Source organism: Miniopterus natalensis, chromosome 8 (genome assembly GCF_054644295.1).
Source record: "Miniopterus natalensis isolate mMinNat1 chromosome 8, mMinNat1.hap1, whole genome shotgun sequence".
NCBI lineage: Eukaryota > Metazoa > Chordata > Mammalia > Chiroptera > Miniopteridae > Miniopterus > Miniopterus natalensis.
The window spans coordinates 75,663,216-75,678,619 of NC_142088.1; the positions used below are offsets into that span (position 1 = coordinate 75,663,216).

The following is a 15,404-nucleotide window of genomic DNA, read 5'->3' on the forward strand; positions in this document are numbered from 1 at the left end:
AATGTACATACAGATCTGAGGAGAGAAATAACATAATGCCACTTAAGTTTTAACAGTCTCACTCTGGCTGTTCTATTAAAAATAGCCTGAGAGCAAGGTAGTAGAGATAGTTTTTATGATGTATAGAAGTATTCCAAGCAAGCAATGGTGATTTGGACCAGGGTGGTGGCCACGGAAGTAAGAAGATGTGACTGTATTCTGGATATTTTTAGAGTAAAGATGTGGAGTACTAGAGAAAAACTGAGCATAAAAGCAAGTTTTTTTCCCCTGAACAACCAGAACGGTGAAAGACTACAGGTAGAGCAGGTATGGGTAGAATATCAGGAGCTCAGTTTGGGACATGCTAAGTTTGAGATGTCTGTTAGAAATCAATTTGGAGATAGGATTCTAGAGTTGAAGGGAGAGGTCCAAGCTAGAGTTATGGCAGTGAAAACTGACGGCATGTAGACACTCTGTTAAACCATGAGATAGGAAGAAATCACCAAGGAAGTGTGTTGTGTAGCTTTCTAAATAAGAGATTCTAGAAATTGAGCTTTGGTCCTCTAAATTGTAAACATGAGGGAGATAAAAGAACCAGCAGCTGAGACTGAGGAGGTGCAGATAGAAAGATAGTCAACTGGCTGTTGGGAAGAAAGTCTCAGAGAGAATAACCAACTTTGTCAACTGCTACTGGTAAGTCAAGTAAGAGGAGGACTGAGATTTGAACACCGGAGCAATGTGAGAATCTCTCAATGTGACCATAATTGGGACAGTTTTGGTAGAGTGTTGGGGATGAAAACCAGACTCCTGGATGGAGTGAGAGAGACAGCAGATGTGAACACTCTCAAGAAATTTAGCGGCAAGAGAAAGGAGAGAAAGGGCAGTAGCTGGATGGGGAAGTGGAGTCCAGAGAAGAGATGTTTGTTTGCTTGTTTGTTTTAATGGGAGAACTAAGAGCATTTATCAGAGGATGGGAGAAATGGATAAAGCAGGAGAGTAGAGAATTGCTATAGCAATATTCTTGAGTATGGAAGAGGGGTTGGGATCTAGAGCAAGAAAGTAGGAAGACAGTTTGAAGGCAATGTAAGTTCTATAATTAGAAGTGATTATAGGGAATTCATAGGTATATAAAAATAACTAATGCAGCTGAGCGGTTAAGGAAAGACTTCCCAGAAGTGATCATCTCTGAGCTGTGTCTTGAAGGATAAGAATTAGCCAGAAAACAGTAAGTGAAAGAAGCCAGTAACAAATGACCATATATTACATAATTTTCTGTATGTGAAATATCCAGAATAATCAAATCTGTAGAGACAGAATATAGATTTGTGGTTAAATAGGACTTAGGAACTGGGGTGAGGGGTTGGGGAATGACTGCTAATGGATACAGGATTTCTTTTGTGGGTGGCGAAAATGCTCTAGAATTATATAGTGGAGATGTTTGTACTACTCTGTGACTGTAGTAAAAATTACTGAATTATGCACCTTGATTGGGTAAAGTGTATAGTATGTGAATTATATCTCAATAAAGCTGTTTTTTATTTTTTTTATTTTAAAATTTATTTTCCTTGTTGACAGTATTACAAATGTCCCCTTTTCCTCGCATTGATCCCCTCCACCCCTCATCCACTCCACACCCAGGCCTTCCCCATAACAATGTCTGTGTTCAGGGGTTATGCTTATAAGCATATAAGTTCTTTGATTAATCTCTCCCCGCCTGCTCCCCCACCCCTGCTAACTCTGAGATCACTCAGTCTGTTCCATGTTTCTATGTCTCTAGATCTATTTTGTTCATCAGTTAATTTTGTTTATTATATTCCACATATAAGTGAGATCATGTGGTACTTGTCTTTCTCTGACTGGCTTATTTCTCTTAGCATAATACTCTCTAGTTCCCTCCATGCTGTCCCAAAGGGTAAGAGATCCTTCTTTTTTTACAGCTGCATAGTATTCCATGGTGTAAATATTCCACAGCTTTTTTATGCACTCATCTATTGATGGGCACTTGGCTGTTTCCAGATCTTAGCTATTGTAAATTGCACTGCTATGAACTCAGGGATGCATGAGTTCTTTCTGATTAGTGTTTCAGGATTCTTAGGATATATTCCTAGAAATGGGATCACTGGGTCAAAAGGCAGTTCCATTTTTAATTTTTTGAGGAAACTCCATACTGCTGTCCATAGTGGCTACACCAGTCTGCATTCCCACCAGCAGTGTACCAGGGTTCCCATTTCTCCACACCCTCGCCAGCACTTATCATTCACTGATTTGTTGATGGTGGCCATTCTGACAGGTTTGAGGTGATACCTCATTGTGGTTTTAATTTGCATCTCTCGGATGATTAGTGACTTTGAGCATTTTTCCCTATGTCTCTTGGTCATCTGTATGTCCTCTTTGGAGAAGTGTCTATTTACATCCTTTGCCCATTTTTGAATTGGATTGTCTGTCTTCCTTTTGTTAAGTTGTATGAGTTCCTTATGTATTTTGGATATTAACCCTTTATCAGATGTGCTATTGGCGAATATGTTCCCCCCTACAGTGGGCTGCTTTTTGTTTTGTTAATGGTTTCTTTTGCTGTGCAGAAGCTTTTTATTTGGATGCAGTCTCATTTGTTTATTTTCTCCTTTGTTTCTCTTACCCTACGAGATGTATCAACAAACATATTGCTACGAGAGATGTCTTAGATTTTGCTGCCTATGTTTTCTTCTAGGATTTTTATGGTTTCACGTTTTACATTTAAGTCTTTTATCCATTTTAAGTTTATTTTTGTGTATGGTGTAAGTTGGTGGTCTAGATTCATTTTTTTGCATGTACCTGTCTAATTTTCCCAGCACCATTTATTAAAGAGGCTGTCTTTACTCCATTGTATGTTCTTACCTTCTTTGTAAAATATTAATGGAGCCTAACTGACTTGGGTCAGTTTCTGGGTTCTCTGTTCTATTCCACTGATCTATATGTCTGTTCTTGTGCCAGTACCAGGCTGTTTTGATTACAGTGACTTTGTAGTATAACTTGATATCTGGTATTGTGATCCCTCCAACTTTGTTCTTCTTTCTCAAGATTGCCATGGCTATTTGGGGTCTTTTTTGGTTCCATATAAATTTTCAAAGTGTTTGCTCTAGATCTGTGAAATATGCTCTTGGTATTTTAAGAAGGATTGCATTGAACTTATAGATTACTTTGGGTAGTATGGACATTTTAATGATGTTGATTCTTCCAAACCATGAGGATGGTATATTCTTCCACTTGTTTATATCTTCCTCTGTCTCGTTTTGCAACTTCGTGTAGTTTTCCGAACACAGGATTTTTACCTCCTTGGTTAAGTTTATCTTAATTTTTTTTTGTTGTAGCAGTAAATGGGATTGTTTTTTTAGTTTCTCTTTCTGAGAGTACATTATTGGCATATAAAAATGCCATCAATTTTTCTGGATGTGAATTTTGTATCCTGCTACCTTGTCAAATTCATTTATTAAATCTAGTAGTATTTTTGTGGAGTCTTTAGGATTTTCTATGTACAATACCATGTCATCTGCAAATAATGACAGTTTTATTTCCTTCTTTCCAATTTGGATGCCTTTTATGTTTTCTTCTTGTCTGATTGCTGTGGCTAGGACTTCCAGTACTATGTTAAGTAAGAGCATGTGAAAGTGGACACCCGTGTTTTGTCCCTGTTCTTTAGGGAAATGCTTTTAGTTTTTGCCCATTGAGTATGATGTTGGTTGTTGGTTTGTCATATATGGCCTTTATTATATTGAGGTATGATCCCTCTGTTCCTATTTGCTGGGAGTTGTTATCAAAAAATGGGTGTTGGAATTTATCGAATGCTTTTTCTGTATCTATTGATATGGTCATGTGATTTTTGTCTTTCAGTTTGTTTATATGATGTATCATGTTTATTGATTTGTGAATATTTTACCAGTCTTGCATCCCTGGAATAAATCCCACTTGGTCATGGTGTATGATCTTTTTCATATATTGCTGGATCCTATTTGCTAATATTTTGAGGATTTTAGTATCTATGTTCATTATGTAATTCTCGTTCTCTGTAGTGTCTTTATCTGGTTTTGGAATTAGGCTAATGCTGGTCTTGTAAAAAGAGCTTAGAAGTGTTCCTTCCTCTTGGATTTTTTGCAGTGGTTTGAGGAGGATAGGTATTAGTTCTTCTTTCAGTGTTTGGTAAAACTCCCCTGTGAAGCTGTCCAATCCAGGGTTTTTGTGTGCTGCAAGTTTTTTGATTACTGTTTCGACTTCATCAGCAGTTATCGGCCTATTCAGGTTTTCTGACTCTTCCTGATTAAGTTTTGGAAGGTTGTATTTTTCTAGGAATTTGTCCATTTTATCCAGGCTGTCCCACTTGGTGGCGTATGGTTGTTCACGGTATTTTCTTACAATCCTTTGTATTTCTGTTGGGTCAGTTGTTACTTCACCTCTTTCATTTCTGATTTTGTTTATTTGGGTTCTCGCTCTTTGTTTCTTGATGAGTCTGGCTAAAGGTTCATCAATCTTGTTTATCTTTTCAAAGAACCAGCTCTTGGTTTCATTGGTCTTTTGTATTGTTTTTTTAGTCTCTATGTCATTAATTTCTGCTCTGATCTTTTATTATTTCCTTTCTTCTACTTACTCTTGGCTTGTTGTTCTCTTTCTAAGTCTTTATGTTGTAGGGTTAGAGAGTCTGTTAGAAGTTTTTCTTGTTTTTTGAGGTAGGCCTGTAGTGCTATGAACTTGCCTTTCAGGACTGCTTTCATTGTGTCCCATAGATTTGGAGTTGTTGTGTGTTCATTTTCATTTGTTTCCAGGAAGTTTTTGATTTCTTTCTTGATCTCTTTGATAACCCATTCATTGTTTAAAAACATACTATTTAGCCCCCATGTGTTTGAATGTTTTTTAGTGTTTTTATTGTAGTCTGTTTCTAATATCATGCCACTGTGGTCTGAGAAGATGCTTGATATGATTTCAGTCTTCTCGAACTTATAGAGACATTTTTGTGTCCTAACATGTGGTCTCTTTGAGAATGTCCCATGCACAGTTGAGAAGAATGCCTGTTCTGCAGCTTTGGGTAGAATGTTCTGTGAATGTTATCTAAATCCATCTGATTTAATGTGTCATTTAGGGTCACTGTTTCCTTGTTCATTTTTTTTCTGAAAAAACTATCCAGTGAAGTCAGTGGGGTGTTAAAGTCCCCTCATATGACTGTACTGCTGTTGATCTCTCCCTTAAAATCCTCTATAAGTTTTTTAAAATAAATTTAGGTGTTCCTGTATTGGGTGCATATATATTTATCAGGGTTATATCCTCTTGTTGGATCAATCCCTTTAGTATAATGCAGTGACCCTTTATGGTCTTCATTTAGTCTATTTTGCCTGATATGAGTATTGCTACCCCAGCTTTTTTTTCTTTTCTTTTTTTTTTAATTTCCATTTGCATGGAAAAATTTTTTCCATCCCTTCACACTCATCCTGTGCGAGTCTTTTGTTCTGAGGTGGATCAGGATCTTGCAGACAGCATATATTTGGCTCATGTTTTCTTATCCACTGAGCCAGCCTTTGCCTTTTTTTTTTTTTTTTAATCTTTATTGATTTTAGAGAGAGGAAGGGAGAAGGAGGGAGAGATAGATAGAAACATCCATGATGAGAGAGTTGTCATTGATTGGCTGCCTTGTACATACCTCCGAATGGGGATCGAGCCACTGGGAATCGAAACATGATCTCTTGGATCCTAGTTTGATGCTCAGTCACTGAGCCATGCCTTTTTATTGGAGCATTTAATCCATTTACATTTAAGGTTATTATTGATAGATATTTACCTATTGCCATTTTAATTCGTTATGCCTATGTTTGTCTCTATATTTCTGCTTCTAACTACAGTAGTCCCTTTAACATTTCCTGCATTGCTGGTTTGGTGGTGATAAATCCCTTTAGCTTTCTTTTTGGTCTAGGAAGTGCTTTATTTCACCATCTATTTTGAATGATAGCTTTCCTGGATAGAGTAGTCTTGATTTCAGATCCTTTTTTGCATTACTTTGAATGCTTCATGCCATTCCCTTCTGGCCTGTAGAGTTTCTGAGAAGTCAGCTGACAGCCTTATGGGAGCTCCTTTGTAGGTAACAGCTTGCTTTTCTCTTGGCTGCCTTTAAGATTCTCTCTTTGTCTTGGATTTTTTGACATTTTAATTATGATGTGTCTCAGCATAGGCCTCTTTGGATTCTTCTTGCTTGGGACTCTCTGTGCCTCCTGAACTTGTGTGACTTTTTCCTTGACCAGGTTTGGGAAGTTTTCTGCCATTATTTCTTCAAACGAATTCTCTAGCCCTTGCTTATTCTCTTCCCCTTCTGGCACTCCTATAATGTGAATATTGTTACTTTTTATGTTGTCCCACAGCTCCCTTAAACTGTCATTCTGTTTTTTATTTGGTTTTTCTTTTTAGATCTGAGTGATTTTTTTTCTACCCTGTCTTCTAATTCACTGATCTGATCTTAAGCTTCCTCTAATATGCTGTTTATTCCTTCCAATGTATTCTTTATTTCTGCTATGTCATTCTTCATAGTTTCCATATCTTTTTTTCATGCTATTGAGCATCCTTACAGTCAGTATTTTGAATTGTATATCTGATAGATTGCTTATCTCCATTTCATTTAGCTCTTTTTCTGGAGACTTCTTTTGTTCTTTCATTTGGGGCCTGTTTTTTTGTCTCCCCATTTTCGCTTCCTGTTTGGGTTTGTTTCTGTGTATTAGGTAGATCTGTTAGGGCTCGCAATCTCTGGTGCAGAGAATGTCAGACACTGTTTGTGACTGGCCCTGAGTACCCTGTTTGGAGCTATCAACAACTCTGTGCTTGAATTCCCCTCTGCTGGGGCTGAGTATGTTTGCACAGGACCAAGATGCACATTATAGTCTGCTTTTCCAAGGCCCAGGTCCAGAATCAATAAAACTTTTTAAAAAGGAGAGGAAGTAACACAAATTCATGTAAAACTATGAGCACTTGCTACATGCAAAGCTTTAAGCCAGGTTATAGAGATATAGCGATCAATGAATTAAAATTAATTGATAGGCCCTGGCCCAGTAGCTCAGTCAGAATATTTTCCCGATACACCACAGTTTTGGGTTTAATCTCCAGTCAGGGCACATACAAAATCAACTGATAAATGCATAAGTAAGTGGATCAACAAGTCGATGTTTTCCTCTCTCTCTTTCCCCCTTCCTCTCTCTCTCTTAAAGATGTTTTAAAAAATTAATTGATTAAGCTCCTGTTCCTCTTGGCACTTACAATCTAGCAAACAGTGGCATAGAGGCATGAGATTATATCTAGGCCTGCTGACGTGACTCAGTGATTGAGCATTGACCTATGATCCAGGAGATCGCAGTTCAATTCCTGGTCGTGGCACATGCCCAATTTGTGGGCTTGATCCCCAGTAGGTTGCGTGCAGGAGGGAGCCAGTCAGTGACTCTCTCATCATTGATGTTTTTATCTCTCTCTCTACCTTTCCCTTCCTCTCTCTGAAATCAAGAAAGACATATTTTAAAAAAAGAAAGAAAATATATCTAGTTGGGGTAACATGCCATCCCCTAAGTCTATTATTCAAAATGCACTTTTCTGAGTTAACATTTTAATTTAAATTATGGTTACTTATATACTGTCGATAATATCAGCATACAAAAAAGCGTGTTTCATGTATATATAAAGGATAGATTATAAATGAAGAAAATTATAAGTTATTTATTTTTGTCTTTTTAAGCCAAATGGTGGTATTCCACACGATAATCTTGTTCTAATCAGAATGAAACCTGATGAAAATGGGAGATTTGGATTCAATGTAAAGGTAATCTAAATTTTATATTGTACTCAGTTTTTAAAGTACGATGTTTCTATTTTGCTGATACTTGACTACTATTTGATTTGCTCTGTTTTTAAGGGAGGATATGATCAGAAGATGCCTGTGATCGTGTCCCGAGTAGCACCAGGCACACCTGTGAGTTCTCTAAATCTTTCAAGTAAATCCTATTTTCAAGAATATGTACTCATTTTATTTTTATTAGTTTAGATAAAGGAAATAATCAACCTTTATTTGTCAGGTATCTGATTTTGGCTGAATATCTTAAATTGCTGGGAAGTTAGTTTTTATTTATTCTTTGTCTATAAGAGTTTTTAAAATCCTTGTTTTTACAAAGAAGCTGTTTATGACTTTCAGTGCTTCTAAAGTGTTAATAGAGTCTATCAGAATAACCCCTTTAAACAGCAAAATGTAGACAGATATATTTTTTATTTATTTTGCTATTTTGTTTGCTTGTTTTTTCATTTAGAATTGTTTACTTATATTCTATTTGCCCTCTTATGTTTAAAAAATTTAATTTGAAGAGAAATAGTGACAAAGATTATTTTTTTCCTATAAGGACAATTTTTAAACTTATTATTATGAACATGCTAAACAGAAATAGAGAAAATATTTTAGGTACTCAGTATGATGACTTCCCTCATCCCCATCATTCAGCTTCAGCACTTGTGAACTTCATGCTCGTGATAACAACAGCTCTTAATTAATTATGGCTGCATTATCTTTATTGCTCTTACGTGTAGCAAATATGGCTTTCAGATTTACATTTATATTGTTGCCTACTTTACCTAAATAGTCTTTAGGGACTTTTCAGTCAGCACCCTTAATTATTTAACTATCGCCCTGACATTAGGAAAGGAATGTAAATCAGCATCTTGAGAAAAAAAGGCCAGTTACGCCTCTTTTGCTGCTTTGCAGCTATCTCAAAGTTAGTTTGAAGATTACGATAAAGATTAATGAAGGATATCATAACATATGGGTTTGGTTTTAAACGACTTTGTTGGTTACATATAACAGGGTACTTACTCGTGGAATATCCCTGGTTTCAACATAAATACAGCTTCTCCTTAGAAAACTATACTTGTCCTGGCCTGTGTCGCTCTGGTTAGAGCATTGGCCAGGGCACCAAAGGGACTCAGGTTGGATCCCCAGCCCTGGTTGGGTCTCGTGCAGAGGCAACCAATCGATGTGTCTCTCTCATATTGAGATCCCCTCCTTCCACTCTCTCTAAAAATCAGTGGAAAAAATTTCCTAGGTGAGGATTAATGAAAAAGAAAAGAAAACTATCATACTTTAGTTTATAGCAAGTGTTTTATGTGCAGTTTTCATTTTGTCATATATTAAAAGGTATGTATTCAAGGATTGAGATTAATAAAGTTAATAGTTTTTTACTGCTTCAACAGGAACAAAAAATTATCAGAGCTTTATTAGTATCTCAAAAAACCAAGGACAGGAATACAGTCAGACCACGCTAGAAAGAACTCAACCGTCAGTCATTCTCTGTTTTTTGTCTCTTATTTTCTTATATTAATGTTCCATTCTTCTCTCAGTGCAAACTGTTTTGTGCACTGAATCAGCGTCCTCTCTCAAGCCACTTCAAATATATTAGTCTGAATAAAAACAGTGTACTTAGTGGCACCTTCAAGTCAAGTCCTGTAACATCACCACCACCAGACACACTCTGCCTTCACGTGTAATTATGACTTCTGAATCTCTGCTAATTAAAAATTATATAGCTACTACTATTTTGTCATCAGTCCATGTGGTAGGATATGACTGCTAATCACTTCAGATTTACATATTACCAGCTCAGCAACCCAGAGTGGTTAAGTCTGTACAAATTACAGACTCCTGGAAAGTAAACCTATCATAAATCCAGTTTGGATCAAATGCCCTCTTTTAAGCAAACCTTGTGGTCAGAGGGGATTGGACAGAGATATAATGGATAAAATGACTCTTGGACGTACTATGCATATGAAGGATGGGAACAAAAATGGGAGAAATAGTCCAAAGTTATTTATTTTGTATATATTTAATGGTAAATATGTATGTGTTTGGGACTTCAGATGAAGAGATGAAATATTGCTAATTCTGATCGTAGAAAGTTAGATAATGTCTAAAATAGAAAACTTAAAATAAGTGGGGGAGCTATGTAGAGATACTGAGGTAAACTCAAAAGATGTAGTTAAAATGTTGAAAGAAGTTGACTAGAGAGGGGAATGATAGGGAAGAGCACAAGAAATGGTTTCTGGTCTTAATCTTACAGATGTAGTCAACTTTTTAAACTGTGTGATGTATAACTTTGCTAAAAACAAAAATTTAAACTTCAACTTCTAAAAAACAAATATATATCTTTTGATCTGACAGTTCGCCTTTTACAAATGGCCTCTAAGGAAATAGTTCAGCTAGGGAACAAAAGATACACAAGGATGCTCACTGTAGTATTGTTTATAACCGTTAACAATCAGAGGCAAATCAAATGTACATCGTTAGAGCTGGTGAAATAAATTGTGTGTTGCTTTGCAGCTAATGAAGTGTATGATGTAGCTCTATATTAGTATGCAGATATGTTTACAAGAAGGTATTATAAAAAAATAAGTATTATAATTCCACATATATGTTCCAGTTTTTTTAAATGTGCATTAAAAAAAGCTTGGAAACAGGCTTAAAATGTTAACAGTGTTTCATCAGGGTAGTGGAATTACTGGTATTTATCACTTTCTTCTGTATTCCTTTCTAAAATTGTCTGTTCATAACAATGAGCATGTATTGTTCTGATAATTAGAAAAGATAATAAACCCTTTTTGTTATGCTAGTTGTAATAGTCACTGAATGACACAAAAGAAATACTGATTTTTCTGAGCAGTGAATGTGGATAGTTTTCAATTAAGTCAAGGATGTTCAGGGAACACTTCCAAACAGAATTCTGTGACTAAATTTTCTTTTTAGGCTATACAAATTATTGCTAATTTTTTTCCTTTCTGCCACATAGAACTATGTTCTATATATATTGGCTGAATTTAGAACAAATTAATACAGTAGAAATTTATCATTTTTATATTATTTTACTAATTTACCAGACCATCACAGTCTTCTAGTTGGAAACCTCATTTTAAGTGATTGGGGGGAAAGACAAAATGTTAAATATTTTAATGTTTTTGGTTTTTTTATATTGGACTCCTTCTGAATGGATAAAATAATTCCCAAATTAAAGTCATATTTTTGTTCCTATGATCATCTTTGAGCCAACAAAATTGGCTGTTGCTCCAGCAAAATTTATTTTAATATGCAGTTTATCTAGACTTTCCAGATCTGAATGATGTGCAAATAAAAATTACAAACATGACTGACAAAAGCATGAGAGGGTTCCCTTCAGTGATAATGGGTTTAAGAAAATCTCTGCTTATTATAGTGTATTGGATAATACTCCCCTTTAGCCTCAATCCTCTGGAAATATCAATGGATGTATGCAAGGGACAGTTAGAGATTCATAACTATCTTCTCTCTAATTCATAGCAACCTCCTCTTTTCATTAACTATACTACCCACAAAGTAAGGTGAGAGGATAACTTTTTTTTTGCTATAACCCAGTACATTTCTCCCAGTACCATTAATATCTCCTAGTTTACCACTGTTTGGGCTCCTCAGAGACATTTACAAAAACTTGGACCAAATTGGTACACAAAAGCATCACACTGCTAATGCACAGGAGTATGTGAATGTCATCTGCTTCACTACAGGAAGTAGAGAAAGACGCAACTAGAGAGAATGGTCGTAACCTGAAATTTGAATTCTCCAGATTTTAACATTTTACTTAATTATATCATTTTTATCTTCACAGCTCTTTGAAATAATTAGAGCAGATATCTGCTTCATTTTCAGAGTTACAGGAGTCTAAGATCATACATTTTATAAGCAGTGGAAGAAGAACATGGCTCCCAGACCAGTGTTCTTTTCATTAATGATAATATTGTGTTGGATTGTATTCACTTTGTGTTTGTAGGGAATTTGAGTGGTCATGCTTTCATTTCTTCAAACTTTTGCTACAGGAAGTTCCTTTTTGTGTGGGACCCAACCCCATCATTTCCTTCTCTATATGACCTACTATTCCTTCATACTTGACTCCCATATGTTCTTATTGCTGTTCCTGAAATGTGCTGCCGCCATATTTCTGTTTATCTCTTTTATTTGAATTACTTACTTGTTTTCTCAATAAAATGCAGGCAGTCATCACTTTGCACAGTAGTACAAGACCATAAAAATGACCATTCAAGCTGAAGCTGTGTAAAGTGAACTTCATAATCAGTGGGGGAAATTATGGTTGTTTCTAAGACCTCTAAATTTTTTCATTAAAATCTCTCTTACTTTCCCTTATAAATGTTTTAAGGAAATGAAAAATAGTAAAACTAACCCTGGATGGGTGGCTTAGTTGGTTGGAGCATCATCCCATACACCAAAAGGTAGTGGATTTGGTTCCCGGTCAGGATACATACCTGAGGCTAAAAGGGCAGTATTATTCAATATACTATGTGTGGGTTCCATCCCCGGCTGGGACACATATAGGAGGCAACAAATTAATGTTTCTCTCACACTGATGTTTCTTTCTCTCCTTGCCTCCGTCCCTCCCTCCGTCCCTCCCTCCCTGTCTCTCCCTCTTTTTTTCCCTTCTTCCCTAAAACCTCAATACATGTCCTCAGGTGAAGATAAAAAAAAATCTGTGAAAACTGTGCTGCTTTTTTTTTTTTTTTTTTTTTTAAATAATAAAACTAATACTGATTTAGTGCCCTGTAAGTTTAAACATGAGAAACATTGAGAATTTAAGTATTTTATTTCTTTGTGAAAACTTATTACAAGTAGTTTGAAGAGGGCATGTGCTCTTCTCATACAACTTAAAATACAGAGTGAGCATTCTTTCTTGCCTTAGCAAATTGTCATAGTCCTTTGTAAGTTTGAATTTATTTCCAGTGCTTGGTCCTCTGCATTTTTAATGTTGTAAAATATCTCCAGGAGTTCCTTTAATAGGAAGTTTCATGCCAGCAGCACGTCCCCATGGACGCTTCACCCTTTTCATTGCATCCGCTTTCATCATTTATGTTACGTCCCCTCACTAACTCTCATTCTCTATATATCGAGAGTGTCTTAAACAGTAGCAGTGTATATTTCCACCAATTCTTACCCATTTTCACGTGGGTTTATCGTTGGGAGACAGAAGGCAGCACAAGTACACACTGCTGTCTCGGCGTGAACTGAGTAATAGGCACCCGGAGAGACATCACCAGCAGGCATTGAAAGAACTGACCTGCTTTGACACTGGTCATGATGTGTGTCTATTACTTATGTAAAGGTTTTTGGACTACAGCCTAGCAGCAAAGATTATATTTTATGCGACTATTCACAATTAATAAATCATGGTAACTAAAATTTGTAACATGTTGAGAGATGGGTGTTACTTGACTAAACTGTGGTAACTGAAATTTGTACATATCTGGGTAATGCAAAGCAAGGGCTGACTGTATCTAGGCATCTCGAGATAACTAGTCTTATTGGTGTGGCCTTGCACGTAATAGGGCATCAGGGGAAAGTTCTTGAATGAAGAACACAAAATACAGTATCTTAATGGGAAAGCTAGATTTCTATTCTTTTTTTCAAGGAGATGAATGGATGAGTAGATGTTTTTCTATATGTAGTTTTAGTTCGCCTGCTACGTATGGAGTCTGTAAAGAGAAATTTTTGTGCTTTACTTTTAGAAAGCCATGTACAAATCTGAAACCTTGTTTGCATTACATTGCAGGCTGACCTCTGTGTCCCTCGATTGAATGAAGGGGACCAAGTTGTACTGATCAATGGTCGGGACATTGCAGAACATACCCATGACCAGGTTGTCCTGTTTATTAAGGCCAGCTGTGAGAGACATTCTGGGGAACTCGTACTTCTAGTTAGACCTAATGGTAAGTACTCTACGTAGCACTGAGTATTTTTCATAATCACTAGCATTTATTACTGGACATAGCAGCCAGAGTAGGCTTTTTACACCTAAACTGTCATGTCAGCTTCCTGCTCAGAGTGCAGTGGCTTCCATTCACACTTGGGGTGAAATCTAAGTTCTTGGCCCCCTTGCCTACCACTCAGCCTTGATCACTGTGCTCTGTGCTCGCTTTCTTGCTATTCCTTCTGCCTAAAACACTCTTCTTTCCTGACTTTTGTATGACTTATGCCCTCACTTTCTTCTGGTTTCTGGTCACATGTTATCCTCAGAAAGTCCTCTCCTGACTACCATAGCTAAAATGGCCTCATCTTCCCCACGTGCTATAATAGTTGTAACAGATAATCAATGAATATTGTTGAATGAATGAGTATATTTTGAACTCTGTTCCACTTTTAGGATACTATGTAACAAGCTGTAGCTAAAGCATTTTTTTTAATCCTTTGTTTTCAGTAGAGAATGCCTAGTAGCCTAGTCATCTCATCTCTTGCTCTGGACAGCTGATGTGTTAATTCAGAGTCCAAGTCCCAGGCTCGGAGAAGCCCTAATGCTATAAGCTCTGGCTCCTTTACTGACTGCTTGATGTCCTCTGTAACAATCTCAAGAACATCCTGCCCGTGCAGAGCACTCACTCCTGAAGCAGTCCATTTCCCCTTTGGATAGCTCGAACTATTAATTGAATTAAAAATCCAACTTCCTGCAGTCCTGTTGTTCCTAATTCTATCACTTTGTGTTATGTAGAATAAATTTAATCCGTCTTCCTTCAGTTTTTGACAATAGCTGATTTTACCAGAAACCCTTCCCCTTTCCTCCAGTTCAGTAATCCCAGATCCTTCAGCCAGTGTTCATATGGTACTGTTTCAAGTTCCCTCAATATCAGTCTCCTCTGAAAAAAATTCTTATACACCTACATCCCAGCATTAGACCTGTTATTCTTGTTTTGTTCTGAACAGTTTATTATTAATCGTAGTTTTAGCCCCAAGAGTAATTGTTAGTTAGTTCTTTGTTACTAGTTGTTGAATATAATTAGAACTCTATCTATTCCCATACCACACCCAACCCTGTAAAATTTGCAAGGAAAAAATAAAAAATTCGTTTTGCCTTTTGGGTCCAAATAGGCATTTTCATTTCATCCTTTGTACTTTGTGTTTTTCTGCTTTCATGATCTAGAATTTGCCTTCTAGGAAAATTCACAGGACTTCAACAGAACATTCTATTTCGACTTTTCAAGGAACTCATTTAGATCTGATATTTGGGTGATTCATTATTAGGCATTTTTGTCATATAAAGCAACTTTAAATTTTATGCTGAGAATAATATTCTATATTTTGTTTTGTTTTCTCTTGATAGCAGATATTGAAGAACATAATGATAATAGTTTTTAAATGCTTTTCACGCACCTGGAGTTTTGTATATTCTCAGTCTTTACAGCCATCCAAAGAGAGAAGTGACTTATCCCGTTTCATAGTTGAAGACACCTAGACATTCAGTTATACGCTCACAGATTCATGACGAGTATAGACCCAGAATATGAACAAAAATCCATATAATGGAAAAGTCTTAGCCTTTTTGAAGTTCCAAATCATCTCATTTATACTTTAAATTAGGGGAGGAACC

General features: G+C 36.4%; 1 protein-coding gene across 4 annotated transcripts in view; it reads left to right on the forward strand.

Moving 5' to 3' along the window:
• The window catches only part of PTPN4 (protein tyrosine phosphatase non-receptor type 4), a 174,205-nt gene that overhangs the window by 128,904 nt on the left and 29,897 nt on the right, over window positions 1-15,404 (forward strand). For all 4 annotated transcript variants that reach the window (XM_016209806.2, XM_087819904.1, XM_087819905.1 and 1 more), the window contains 3 exons: window positions 7,709-7,792; window positions 7,886-7,942; window positions 13,596-13,752. In XM_016209806.2, the coding sequence (XP_016065292.2) occupies window positions 7,709-7,792; window positions 7,886-7,942; window positions 13,596-13,752 (298 nt within the window). The remainder of the gene's footprint in view (window positions 1-7,708; window positions 7,793-7,885; window positions 7,943-13,595; window positions 13,753-15,404) is intronic.